The sequence below is a fragment of the Arvicanthis niloticus genome, chromosome 11, assembly GCF_011762505.2.
Source record: "Arvicanthis niloticus isolate mArvNil1 chromosome 11, mArvNil1.pat.X, whole genome shotgun sequence".
In the NCBI taxonomy this organism is placed as follows: Eukaryota; Metazoa; Chordata; class Mammalia; order Rodentia; family Muridae; genus Arvicanthis; species Arvicanthis niloticus.
The window spans coordinates 54,342,064-54,355,246 of NC_047668.1; the positions used below are offsets into that span (position 1 = coordinate 54,342,064).

The 13,183-nt window shown below is 48.8% G+C and overlaps 2 protein-coding genes across 3 annotated transcripts; one reads left to right on the top strand and one right to left on the bottom strand.

Annotated features, from left to right (window-relative positions):
* Positions 1-6: 6 nt before the first annotated feature.
* Snx17 (sorting nexin 17) lies at positions 7-5,693 on the bottom strand. Its single transcript, XM_034513997.2, has 15 exons — positions 5,454-5,693; positions 4,965-5,039; positions 4,012-4,129; positions 3,274-3,338; positions 2,900-3,010; positions 2,715-2,805; positions 2,494-2,581; positions 2,184-2,253; positions 1,824-1,916; positions 1,526-1,729; positions 1,106-1,231; positions 897-974; positions 678-752; positions 551-592; positions 7-469 (listed from the first exon to the last, which is right to left on the bottom strand). The coding sequence occupies exons 1-15, from the start codon at positions 5,514-5,516 to the stop codon at positions 356-358; spliced, it is 1,413 nt and encodes a 470-aa protein (XP_034369888.1). The 5' UTR covers positions 5,517-5,693; the 3' UTR covers positions 7-355.
* An 88-nt stretch (positions 5,694-5,781) lies between these two features.
* Positions 5,782-11,608, top strand: Eif2b4 (eukaryotic translation initiation factor 2B subunit delta). 2 transcript variants are annotated; one of them, XM_034514502.2, is made up of 13 exons: positions 5,782-5,926; positions 6,294-6,337; positions 6,640-6,775; positions 7,103-7,309; positions 7,550-7,632; positions 7,748-7,839; positions 8,076-8,190; positions 8,483-8,559; positions 8,670-8,772; positions 9,150-9,277; positions 9,399-9,576; positions 11,073-11,253; positions 11,365-11,608. In XM_034514502.2, the coding sequence occupies exons 1-13, from the start codon at positions 5,896-5,898 to the stop codon at positions 11,562-11,564; spliced, it is 1,575 nt and encodes a 524-aa protein (XP_034370393.1). In that variant the 5' UTR covers positions 5,782-5,895; the 3' UTR covers positions 11,565-11,608. The 2 variants fall into 2 exon arrangements, with proteins under 2 accessions (XP_034370393.1, XP_034370392.1); XM_034514501.2 differs by having other exon boundaries at positions 5,786-5,926; positions 6,149-6,337.
* The last annotated feature ends 1,575 nt before the right edge of the window (positions 11,609-13,183 follow it).

Here is a 13,183-nt window from a genome sequence, read left to right on the forward strand (position 1 = left end):
CAAAGATAGATGGCAATCAGGCTGAGTTTAATGATGGGGAGCTGCTCAGACCATTCCCAGACCTCTGCCCACCCTTTGCCCATGGAGAGCTATAGTTCCTCACCAGGGCAAGTAGCCACGTCCCTTGGACTTTGTGCAAAATACTAAATGCTAATTTGGCATCAAGGGCCAGCTCTGAAAAAGAGACAGTGATCTTTTGTGTAGCCAGCCCAGGAAAGGGAAGGAACATTAGGAGGCCCCTGGCCAAGAGGGGAAAGGAGAAGTAGGAGGGAGCAGGAAAAAGACTCCCGTGGAGCATAGGCACAGGGCAAGTTTGTCTAAGTCTCTCAGGTAGAGGGCAGACATCCAGCTGAGATTACAGATCCTCATCTCCAATGCCCTCGAAGGCGAAATTGCCGTGGACGGCACTGGCACTGGCGTCTGTGCTGGGACTGCCAATCCCCCGCAAGCTCACAGCACTCAGTTTACTCTGTAACAGAGGTAGGAGGCAGGTCAGAGGGTGGCAGCCTGGGAGGCCCCTACAGTCAGCCTCACCAACCCTGTAACTCACTGAGAGTTTGACCATGGATTCCCTGCTGGCATCTGGTGACTCCTGGGGGAAAGGAGGCAGAACAGTTAGATAGGAACACAGGGAAGGCAAGGCTGAGCTGGGAGCCGAGGTGCTGACATTAACTTACGAGCAATGGTGGGGACTTCACTGCTTGCTGGCTGTCTGAACGTCTCAGGGTGCCCCCCACCCGCCGACGCAGCATCTGAGGACAGACCCAAAGTGCTGATACAGACAGGAAAATCTACTTCAGAGCCCAACCACTTCCCCTTCCTCCCAAAAGGAAACCTTATTCCTAGGACAAACCAGAAGAGCACAGCCACTTAGCTGCTCAGTCTCTGCTGCTTACCTTCCTGATACTGCCCCCAGATTTCTTCACCATCAGCTCATCCACCATGGACTGCAGGCAGATGCTCATCATGATAGCCTGAGGGTAAGAAGCAGGCTAAGTCTGACTAGAGAAGTCATCCCCACCCACATCTACAACTGGGACTCCCACTAGAAGCCTAGACTTGGGAACCTGAGGGTTCCATAAGAGCTCTGAGGGCGGGCTCATACCTGTGGGCTAGTGATGGTGACCCATTGTAGCCGGTCCTTGCTCATGAGGTATTCAAAAGCCAGTTCTAGACGCACCTCACCCCGAGCCCTGCTTGGACTGCTCGTGCCCCCACTGGGGAGTGGCACCTAGAAGAGGGATAGGGCTTGGGCTGAATCCATCTCAGTCAAGCTGTAGACCTCTGCAGTCTGGAAGCTTAAGGCTTGTCAGATCCATCTCAGAATGCCTCCCATTTCCATCCCCATTCACAGAAGAAAGCCAGGTGTGCTAATCCCAGCCATTGGAAAGCTGAGGCAGGAGAGGGTCATGAGTTCAAGGATAGCTGGCCTACACAGTTCCAGGTCAGTAACAGGAACATAACTAGAAGTTGTCTCAAAAAAAAAAAAAAAAGAAAGAAAAAAGAAAAAAAGAAACAAACTCACAGAGGAGGTGACCCGCCAGCATCGCATTCGAGTAACCCGGAAAGAGCCTTCACGAAGCTGCTGGCCTGGTAGTCGTAGCTGGAGACTGAGCTCACTGTTGCCTGCACTGACCACAACAGGGCAATCCTTCTCTGGAAAGTCAGCCACACAGGCATCAAAGCGCAGATAGCCATAATGCCGCAGAGTTTGGGCCAGCCGCAAGAACTGAAAAATAGTCACCAGGTTTGGTTAGTTACAAGGCAGGGAAGTAGCTCAGAGCTAGTAATCCTTGCAGGGAGACAAGGCAAAAACAGCTCACCTCCTTTTTGGAGACCTTCTCTTGCAGAGATTTGAGCTGCCGGTGCTGCTCTTTGGTGACCAGGATCCAGCCATGCTCAATGTCTGACACGGTCTACAGACAGTGGAGACAATGAATGGAAAGTTAGAGCTCCCAGTTAGTACCTGCGGTGAAGTGACCAAAGTGAGCTCTGTCAGAATGAGCTGAGAGCTACTTGCAGTGAGACCTTGATCATATCTGTTTACAGAGTCAGTGTCAGGAGCTTTGACCATATTCTAGGAACTTTCTCCAAGACCTGGGAACCAGTCATGGAGATTTCTTGGGACAGTGGAATACCAGAGTCACTTCAAGGCAAGGGTTCTGAGGCAGCTCCAAACTCACCTGAGCATAAAGTAGGTTCAGGCCAACCCGGTTCTCCATGACATCGTCGTCATAGGCAGAGTCCCAGTAACTGTGAGGCCAAGAGGTGGACATGGGTAATGGGGTAAGTAAAGGCAGAATGGAAAATGAACAAGCAAACAGTTGCAACTATGGCGTGATTAATGGTGGCCCAGTGGGAGACAGGTGGGAGGTCCGGGTGCAACCTGCACTGCTGTTCCCTCCCTCGGCAAGATAAAGCTACTTCAGTGTTGTCCCAGCCATCCAACCCACCCCAACTCCTGCTTTAAGTGCTTTAAGGCTCAGCCCTGACCTCTTTCTGAGCACAATCTTATACTCCTGACTCCGAAGACTGGTGACAGATACGTAAGGCAGCTCAAATTCCTGCAGCTTCCGTACAACTACAGATTAAAAGAAAGTGTGATCAGACTAAAGAGGAAGGGAAAGCCACGGGCACGCTTGGAGGAAGCATCCCATTCAGACATCAGGAACTCACTACCTGAAGTGCAAGCAGTAAAGGCCAACGACACTCACAAGAAAAGGCTCCATCTTCTTTTTCTCGAACAAGGAAGAGACTAAAATACCCGATCAAATCATCTGGAAGATCCAGCTTTGCAGCCACAGCCTGGGAACAGGAAGTACAACTTACCCAACCAGCTATTTTAGTGCAGAACCTAGTGTGCCCTGGGCACTTGGGCCATCTTCAACAAATACCTCACCTCCAGGACATCTTCGGTCTGGTCAGAAGTCAGCACATTGACCAGAACTTTCTGTCCACTGCTGAGCAGCACTTCTAGGGAGACCTCCTCTGTGGGGACCTGTTGTGTCTCCTGCATGAACAAACAAGATTGGAGGGCACTGCCTTGTTAATGTAGGTCTAGGGTCCAGCCCAGATGTACCCCACTTTCCTAACTCACTCTGGTATCATCCTTAAATAAAGGCTGGCCTTCTCTTGACTTCAGTGGTACAGTAAAAACTTTGTTCTTTTTTTTTTTTTTAAAGGAAAAGGTGCCAGGAAGTAACCATGTAATTAAAATGACATGGTCCCCCATCCAGTCTTTCTCTTAAATATGGGTTCTCCCCAAAGCCTTACCTGCTGGGCCCGACGTAGAAAGCTATTAAAGGTCTCACTGCTTCCAAGCAATGGGTCCTGTCGGACTGTGGGGTCAAGAGAATATTCTAGTAACTGAAGACTCATTCTTGGCTTCCCTGAGTCCTTACTAGGTCCCCCAACCCCATTTCCTGGGCTGATGGTGGCCTGCCACATCCCCCAGCTGGCCTCACCTTACATACTGTTTGCATAAATTCTTCACCTGCCCCACCCATGGCTGCCATCTAGTTGAGTCCAGTCTACAGAACTAGGAAAATAATGTTAATCTAAAGCATATCAGATACAAAGTTCTCCCCAGCCGGGCGGTGGTGGCGCACGCCTTTAATCCCAGCACTTGGGAGGCAGAGGCAGGCAGATTTCTGAGTTTGAGGCCAGCCTGGTCTACAGAGTGAGTTCCAGGACAGCCAGGGCTACACAGAGAAACCCTGTCTCGAAAAACAAAAAACAAAACAAAACAAAAACAAACAAACAAAAAAAGTTCTCCCCATAAATGCCTCTTAATTCCAGTATTATACTAGTATTTCTCACAGAGATCACTTTCCACGTTGCTTTACTAATATGGAAAGTTTAAAATCCATGATGGCTATTCGCTTTGCTGATTAACATTAGACAAGAGACTTCCTAAATATAACCATTAAGATGGGGCACCTGACAGAGCCACCTGATTGAAACCTCTTTCCTTGGTCCTCAAAACTGCCTAGAGCTCATCTATGCACTCACCAGCTTGCATGTACTTCTCCAACTGCTCTCTCCTCTGTTCTACCTCTGCAGGCGTCAAAGAGAAAAGCTTCTTTGGGGGGAATGCAGGAAGCACATTGGCCCCATACTCCTTCCGAAGCTATGTAGAGAAAGAGATACAATTCTTCACATTGACACAGGAACTGAGAGGTAACACCTAGGATTCACCCAAGTCCTCCTGGGTTCCTGTAACAACTCTTAAAAGATGACTTTGGCAGAGTCAGGACCCCAAGGATCTTAGGTATAAATTCTTGTATGTATTAATGTGTATGAGCACCTTCATATTATAAGGTAGGTTTTCATGGGGTCCAGGAGCCTCTTGATTTACCTAGCAAGACTATTCAGTAGAGAATATTTATAGGGAACACTTATGTACACAAATAATAAAGTCATAGTATGCTCAATGTGTTGAAGGGACTTTGCTGATCAAAGAATCTATTTTTCATCTGGAGAAATTGAGGCCCGAAGAAATGAGGTAACTTGCTCAGGACTGACAGCTAGTAGGAATGGGACTCTCTACAGACTTAAATACAGTGCTCACAATCTGTGAGGAAGGGAAACATTGCACCAGTAGTTCCTGGCCACTGAAAGGGACCAAGAACACACAAGGAAAATTAGTGAATGGTTTGTATTAAGCAGGGGAATGAATTTCAAGTTATAGCTTAGGTGACAGAAGGAATGTGCTTTGACTAACAGGGTTCAGGTTTTCCATGCAGGGCAAAGGATGAAAGAGCGCACAGCTCAGAGAAGGAAGGATGTGAATATAGGGAAGAGCAGGAATTGAGAGACAAGCCACTCAGAGAGTTTCCGGAAATGTCACACTAACAAAGTCCCCTTCCACTGTAGCAGTGATTATAAGGGGAGTAATGAAAGGGCATTAACGTCCATGGGTATGGAAGGGCTTGAAGCTGCATCTAGACGGGTGCTAGTCCCACCTGTTCGTGCAGCCCCAGGAGCTGGCTGTAGCGCACCCGACAGTGCAAGACTCCATTCACGTGAATGTTATAGGCCTGAGGACACAAAAGCAGGCAAACATCTCAGGGTCGAAGTCCAAACCACCTCTTGCCCCCAGAAACCTGGCCGGAAGTTGCCTGGCAGATCCGTCTGCGTAACACTCCAGGGACTTCCCGGGATTTAGCCTGTTTTATCCCCCAGGGTTGGGTTCCAAAGAGAAGGCCCAGTCCAGAGGCAATTCAGGCGCTTGTGCGGCAGTCTCCCTCCCGGAGATGACAGTAATGCCCACCACCAGAGCAGTCGCGGCCTGGCCGGGGCAGCAATCGCCCAAAAAACCTATTGGAGCTTGGGGTGACTTCAGTACGAAGCTGAGACATGAGATGGCTTCCAGTGAGGTCCGAAGGCTGGAGGCCGATCCGAGAGCTCCGGCCCGTTATCCCCGCCCCGGCCCAGCTCTAGCAGCTCCTCACCACATAGGCGGAGCCGCCGCTGTCCCCGCTGCGGGACTCGGTTTCAGGAATGGAAAAGTGCATGTTCCCTAAGGCAGAGCTCCGAACTACCAGGGCCGCGGCGGCTCTGCTCGCTTGCCTCCGCCACTCAGCGCGTCTCCGCAGCCCAGCTCGCCATTTTGGGGGGCCTGAACTCCGAGGTGGGAAGGCTGTTGGACGTCGGCTCTGCGAGTTGCAACCTCGGCATGCTGGGAGCTGTAGTCGAGGGCCGGAGACTATCCTAATTGGGAACCCAACATCCCTTGGTCTTCACTGCGACCCGTAGTCCGGGGCGGGACCCAGTGCACGCCGGAAGTTGTAGTCCGCTGGGGACTGACTCCGCGGGAGACGTCTGGGGAGCCTGCAGCCCAGGTGGCGCTGTAGTGTGAGTGACCTCGGCGGGAGGAGCCTAGGACCGACAGTCATGGCTGCGGTGGCGGTGGCTGTTCGCGAAGGTGAGTGAAGGGCTAGATGCACCAAGTGGTAGAAGAACAGATGAGCACTGGTTCTCTCATGCGGGGTACCGAGCGCGTTTGGGCCTTGCCTCCGGTTTCCTGCTCATCGCGGGACTCTGGTTTACAAGAGATAGGGCGCAGCCGGGTGCTGCTTGCGGGCTGTTCCCAGAAGGGTGACTGACCCTTTTCCTCCCCCGCCTGTCCTTTGATCCTGCCGCGCAGTGCGTCCCCACGCGGATCCCGGAGCGCCTCGCGCCCGGCAGCCGAGCTGTGGTCATGCCAACCCAGCAGCCAGCTGCGCCGACGAGTCTCCCCAAGTCCTCCCGGAGCCTCTCTGGCTCACTCTGTGCCCTGTTTTCTGATGCAGAATCGAGATCCGAGATGAAGACTGAACTTTCTCCTCGGCCCGGGGTAAGTGAGGGAGAGACCTCCCAAGTCGCCTGTCAAGAGCTACACAGAAAGCTGTGTCACCTTCGTTCGGTCCCATCTCCCATCCTTTTCAGTTCATTTCTTAGTAGAACTAGAAGATTTTACAGAGCTTAACGGTGTGTGACTATGACTCTGAATAAGTTTCTCTCCTTATTTATATAGTCTTGTAACAGAAGTCAGAGAGTGTTAGGGACTTAACCTTGTGGGAATCTAGTTAGCATCAGTATTGTTGGTAAACTTTTGGAATTGCGTGAGGTAGAGCAGTTCCCGTGTCTGTGTCTCAGGCAGCGGGCCGGGAGTTGACTCAAGAAGAGAAGCTTCAGCTTCGGAAAGAAAAGAAACAGCAGAAGAAGAAACGGAAGGAGGAAAAGGGGGCAGACCAAGAAATTGGCTCTGCTGTATCTGCAGCTCAGCGTCAAGGTGCGGCAACTCTTTCTTTAAAAGGCTGGGGTAGGATGCTGGTAGGCTGGGGTAGGGATTTGCAAAGGGAGATAGAACAAAGTTGATCCGAGCAAGTACAAAAGAGGTTGCTTGGAAGGTAGAGCCAGGTGGTGGTGGCTGGTGGTCCACAGAGCACACCTTTAATCCCAGCACTAAGGAGGCAGAGGCAGGTGGATCTCTGGTGAATTCCAGCCTCAGTCAAAAAAGAAAAAAAAAATTAGATAAGGTAAAAGAGAAACTTTGGTAGGAGCAAAGAGCAAAGAGATCACCATCCTAGGACTTGAGCACCTTCTCTGTCTTTAATAGACCCAATCAGAGAACTCCCAGGACCTGGTAGTCAGTTGGGAGGCACTGCTGGGGAGAAACTTCCAGCTGGGCGGAGTAAGGCAGAACTTCGAGCCGAAAGGAGAGCCAAGCAAGAGGCAGAGCGGGCCCTGAAACAGGCAAGAAAAGGGGAACAAGGAGGGCCCCCTCCTCAGGCCTGCCCCAGCACAGCTGGAGAAGCCACCTCAGGTATCTATTTCCTCTTGTGCTCACACTCAGTTACTCCAATTCTCCTTCCAACACGGGCTCCCGGTCTTACCTTGGGAGACAAGAGTTTAAAGTTTTTCTGTGAACTCCATCCCTGCCCCCGTTGTAACTCACCAGCTCCGCCTTCCCAACTCCCTGTGTGCTGTGCTGTCCCACACACACTGATCATGTCACCCGTCTCAAGATGTTTAGAGTCTTGAAAGCATATCCTTCACTTTCCAGGAGTGAAGCGTGTCCCTGAGCACATCCAGGCTGATGACCCCACACTTCTGAGGAGGCTCCTTAGAAAGCCAGACCGACAACAGGTAGGAAGTTGGTTTGGCACCTGGACAGAGTATTGGAGTCAAAGAAATAGCTTACTTTATTTCTACTTTATTTCCCAGTTCACCTCATTTGATTACATCCCTTTGTTTCGTCAAGGTTCCTACACGAAAGGATTACGGATCCAAAGTCAGTCTCTTCTCCCATCTACCCCAGTACAGCAGACAAAGCTCCTTGACCCAGTACATGAGGTAGGATTTTGGTGCTTGGTGTTGTAACTTTTATGTCTGAGGAGATTGAGGAACTCAGTGTTTAAAGTAACTGGAAATTTGAGATGGGATGTGTGGGTGGGTGGGGTACAAACTCAAGACAAAACTGCAGGAATGGGGGAGCCCCTGCTAGTGAAGGCAGATCCTTCTCATGAGGGGCAGGGGCCAAGAGGTACTCAAGTTCCTTTAAAAAGTATGTGACACCACCGTCCCATCAGCATCCCATCCTCTGTGATCCACCCAGCCATGGTGCGACTCGGTCTGCAGTACTCACAGGGCCTTATCAGTGGCTCCAATGCCCGGTGCATCGCGCTGCTTCACGCTCTACAGCAGGTAGATCCAGTTCTATCTTCTATACCCTGTCCCATCTCCCCCATTCCCTAAGATGGCCCCAGCATGATGGTCCTCTCGGGGACAAAGAAGCAATGACTCTTACAATGTGAACACTTCCTGAGTGAAGCTTGCTCCTGTCCCATATTAGAGACCTTCCTTTTTTTTTTTTTTTTTTTTTTTTTTTTTTTTTGGTTTTTCGAGACAGGGTTTCTCTGTGTAGCCCTGGCTGTCCTGGAACTCACTCAGTAGACGAGGTAGAGACCTTCCTTAAGGAGTATTTTCTATTCTATAGGTGATTCAGGATTACACAACACCTCCCAGTGAGGAACTCTCCAGGGATCTTGTAAATAAACTAAAACCCTACATCAGGTAAGGACAGCCGTGTGGGTCCATTTGCACCTTACCCGGTCCTTTCTGACTTGACTTTCATCTTGCTCTTCTCTCTCTTTAAGTCCTAACCTGAGGTATTATTGTTGCAGCTTCCTGACCCAGTGCCGCCCCATGTCGGCAAGTATGTGCAATGCCATCAAATTCCTTAACAAGGAAGTCACTGGGATGAGCAGCTCCAAGCGGGAAGAGGAGGTGATGAAGGAAGGATTCTGGGAGTGGGAAAGGCATGCACCTGTGGTTAGGATAAAGAGCATGTTCTGAACTCCTAGAAGATGTGTATAGACATGCCACAGGGCCCTAGTCACAGCTTAGGGGAACACTTAGGCGCTTGCACTCAGACCTATAAGTATATAGATACTTATGCAAGCAAATGGCATGGGGATTTTTGTTTTAAGACAGTCTGTGTAATCCTGGCTAACCTAGAGCTCAATAGATAGGCCAGGTTGGTCTCAAATTCAGAGGCCCTCCTGCTTCCTGAGTGCTGGGATCAAAGGTATCTGCCACCATGCTTGGCACGTGTGGCATGTCAACCAGAGGGTGAACTGAATCTATGTTCTCTCAACATTTAGGCCAAGTCAGAACTTAGAGAAGCCATTGATCGGTATGTGCAAGAGAAGATTGTGCTTGCAGCTCAGGCAATTTCACGATTTGCTTCTAAGAAGATCAGTGACGGGGATGTGATCCTGGTATATGGATGGTATGGTCAACACCTGACTGAGAAAACTGGGGAGGGGAATGTCAGAAGAAAAGGCTGCCTTTGCCTTTGTGAACAGGCTGGTGACCAGCTTTAATAACATCTCTTCTCCATCCATATCCAGCTCATCTCTGGTGTCAAGAATTCTCCAAGAGGCCCGGGTGGAGGGCAGGCGGTTTCGGGTGGTGGTGGTGGACAGCCGGCCTCGGCTGGAAGGAAGGCACATGCTCCACTCTCTTGTCCGTGCTGGGGTCCCTACCTCCTATCTGCTGATTCCTGCAGCCTCCTATGTGCTCCCAGAGGTGAGGGTTCTCACAGGAAAGGAACTCCAGAGATAAAAGAGAAAGATATAGTAACACTGGCATAATAGTTTTACCTTTTTTTTTTTAAATATTTATTTATTGTGACAGGGAATAAGAGAATAGTGGTGGGTAGGCAAAGGCAGTATGCCCCAGTTCCACGTGGAAGTCGGAGACCATTGAGAAGAGTCAGTCCTGGAACTTACTCTGTAGACCAGGCTGGCCTCAAACTCAGAAATCCACCTGCCTCTGCCTCCCAAGTGCTGGGATTAAAGGTGTGCACCACCACTGCCGGGCTATTGTTGTTTTTTGTTTTGTTTTGTTGAGACAAGATTTCTCTGTGTACAAGTCCTATAGTCCTGGCTGTTCTGGAGCTTGATTTGTAGACCAGGCTGTCTATCTAACTCACAGAGGTCATCTGCCACAATACTGGACTGAATCAGTTCTTTCTTTCCACCATTTATGTCCTGAGGATAGAAACTCAGAATGCCAGCCTGCACAGTGACTTTACCCAGTGAGCCATCTTAATGACCCTTATCTCTTATTTGTTTATGTGTTTGTTTGTTTGGGGAAGATAGGGTTCTCTGTGTAACCTTTTTTGGAGGGGAAGAGGGGAGTCAAGGTAGTGTAGTCCTAGCTGTCCTGGAACCCACAAGAGATCTGCTTGTCTTTGTTTCCCAAGTACTAGGATCAAAGCTGTGTGCCACCACACCCCACACTTTGATCCTTAATAGAAAAAAGCAACTAACTTCTGGGTGTGGCATTCAGGAGGCAGAGGCAGGTGGATCTCTGAGTTCAAGGACAGCCTGGCCTACAGAGTGAGTTCCAGGCAGCCAGGGCTACCCAGAAAAGCCTTGTCTTAAAAAACCAACAGAAATGGTTGGTGAGATGGCTCATGTAGTTAAGAGCACTGGCTATTCTTCCAGAGGTCCTGAGTTCAATTCCCAGCAACCACATGGTGGCTCATGACCATCTATAAGGTGATCTGATGCCCTCTTCTGGCATTTGGGTGTACATGCAGCAGAGCACTCATAATAAATAAAATGTTTAAAAACAGAGAAAAAGAAAAGGCACTGCTACATGCAGTAGTACAGTTTAGCTATTACAAGAAGATTATATTAAAGTAGCAGCCATTAACAGGAATAGGCAGTTTCACTGTTCTGGGATGATAAAAGATGGCATGCTATTTTCTTTTCTCCCCCCACCCCCCACCCCCAGACAGGGTTTCTCTGTGTAGTCCTGGCTGTCCTGGAACTCACTCTGTAGACCAGGCTGGCCTTGAACTCAAATCCGCCTGCCTCTGCCTCCCAAGTGCTGGGATTAAAGGCGTGTGCCACCACTATTTTCTAAGTGTGCATGCTATTTTCTAAGAGCAGCCAATGTGGTTTGTCGCTTACTGTTGCTGTTCTGGACAAAAGTGGGGACCTTTATTATATATTGAATAACATGACCTTTTTTTTTTTTTTTTTTTCCATTTCCAAATTGTCTAAAACAAACAGGTTTCTAAGGTGCTATTGGGAGCTCATGCACTCCTGGCCAATGGATCTGTGATGTCACGGGTAGGGACAGCACAGTTGGCCCTGGTGGCTCGAGCTCATAACGTTCCAGTACTGGTCTGCTGTGAAACATACAAGTTCTGTGAACGTGTGCAGACTGATGCCTTTGTCTCCAATGAGCTAGGTAAGCAGACCAGACGGAGGCGTTGGGGACCTGAGGAAACTTGAGGCAGGGAGGAGAGATTAACCATGTCTTCTTTTCTAAAAGGATGTTGACTCCCACGTCTCATTGCAGATGACCCTGATGATCTCCAGTGTAAGCGGGGAGACCAGGTGGCCCTGGCTAACTGGCAGAACCACCCATCACTCCGGTTGTTGAATCTGGTCTATGACGTGACTCCCCCTGAGCTTGTGGATCTGGTGATCACAGAGTTGGGCATGATCCCTTGCAGTTCTGTGCCTGTTGTCCTTCGAGTCAAGAGCAGTGACCAATGAAAGGGAACAAGCGTCAATAAAAAGCTTACTCCCTACTCCCGTAACTCTGCTGCCTTTGTGTCTTTGAGTATCTGCCTCTTGGGTCAGGAACCCACACTGTGACCTTCGACACCTACTTGAACTTGTCTATGGAAACCCTTCTAAGGTGGTCAGCTCCAGGCCAGTGCTTTGGAGCAAGATAGCTTGGATAGACATCAAACCTATTCCTAGGCTAGGCATGGTGGCACTCCCAGAATTGTCCTGTAATCCCAACAAGGGTAGCCAGTCTCTGTAAAATTCAAGGCCAGCCTGGTCTACATGTGAATTCCAAGACAGCTAAGGTTACAGAGTGAGACCTTGTTTCAAAAACAACTACTGCACTCGGAGAGGTGGCTCACTGGTTAAGAGCACTGGCTGTTTTTCCAGAGTACCCGTGTTAGATACCCAGCACCCATATGGTGGCTCACACCCTCTGTAACTCTAAATCTCAGGATATCTATTGCCCTCTTCTGACCTCAGGCACCAGGCATGCTTGTGATACACATACACACAGACAAAATACGCATACACATAATAGCTGGGCATGCTGACACTTGCCTTTAATTGCAGCACTCGGTAGGCGAAGGCAATAGATCTCCCAAGTTTGAGGCCAGCCTGGTCTATATCAAAAGTTCCAGGATTACATAAATCCTGTCTCAAGTAAAAACCTAAATAAATATAATTAAAAATAAAAACATTTTTAAACAAAAAGCTATTCATGTCTTGAGTCATTAGTTGTAGTATTTTGTGTAGTACCTGAGACAGGAATGAGAATGTAACTCATAACTAGACATAGTGGGTCTTTATCCCCAGCGCTCAGATGCAGGTGCAGAAAGATCAAGTCAGGGTTTCTATGCAAATCCCTGGCTGTCATAGAACTCACACTAAAAACCAGGATGACCTGCCTCTGTCTCCTGAATGCTGGAATTAAGGCACACACCACCATACCCAGCTCTAAATTGCCATTTCTGTCAGAAATGGTTGTGCCCTTTTCTAGTGTTAGAAAGATTCATATATATCTATATGAAATCTTAGAGATGAGAAAAGGAAGTCACAGAGAGGTTAAGTTACTTAGCCAAGGGAACGCAGTAACTGAGGCATAAGAAGTCATTTACTTAAGATGACAGTTTATCAGAACTTAAGTCAGGATGTGGTCACAAGCTTTCTGAATCTATATTATCCTTAAGATTTTCATTTTGGGCTGGAGAGATGGCTCAGATCTCAAGAGAACTGACTGTTCTTCCAGAGGTCCCCAGTTCATTTTCCAGCAACCACATGGTGACTCACGACTATCTATAATGGGATCTGATGCCCTCTCTTCTGGTGTGTCTGAAGACAGTGACAGTGTACTCATATACATAAAATAATAAATCTTGAGAAAAAAGATTTTCATTTTGGGGGCAGTTTTTTTATGTAACCTACAGCTGTTGTTGGATGACCTTGAGGTAAAGTGGTAACACACCCATCAGGAAGTAGGGGTGGATCTCTATAGTCTGAGGCCAGCCTAAACTACATAATGAATCCCTGTCTCAAAAAAAAAAAAAAAAAAAAAAATCACCAATGGGTTGTGGTGTCACAAGCCTTTGTCTTTAATCCTAGCA

Coding starts and splice junctions, on each gene's coding strand:
- Snx17 (XM_034513997.2), bottom strand. CDS start 5,516: ATGCACTTTTCCATTCCTGAAACCGAGTCCCGCAGCGGGGACAGCGGC. Junction 1,917..2,183: donor TGAACCTACTTTATGCTCAG/GTGAGTTTGGAG, acceptor CACTGTCTGTAG/ACCGTGTCAGACATTGAGCA. Junction 753..896: donor CTGGGGGCAGTATCAGGAAG/GTAAGCAGCAGA, acceptor GTCTGTCCTCAG/ATGCTGCGTCGGCGGGTGGG.
- Eif2b4 (XM_034514501.2), top strand. CDS start 6,203: ATGCCAACCCAGCAGCCAGCTGCGCCGACGAGTCTCCCCAAGTCCTCC. Junction 6,338..6,639: donor AACTTTCTCCTCGGCCCGGG/GTAAGTGAGGGA, acceptor TCTGTGTCTCAG/GCAGCGGGCCGGGAGTTGAC. Junction 9,577..11,072: donor CCTCCTATGTGCTCCCAGAG/GTGAGGGTTCTC, acceptor TAAAACAAACAG/GTTTCTAAGGTGCTATTGGG.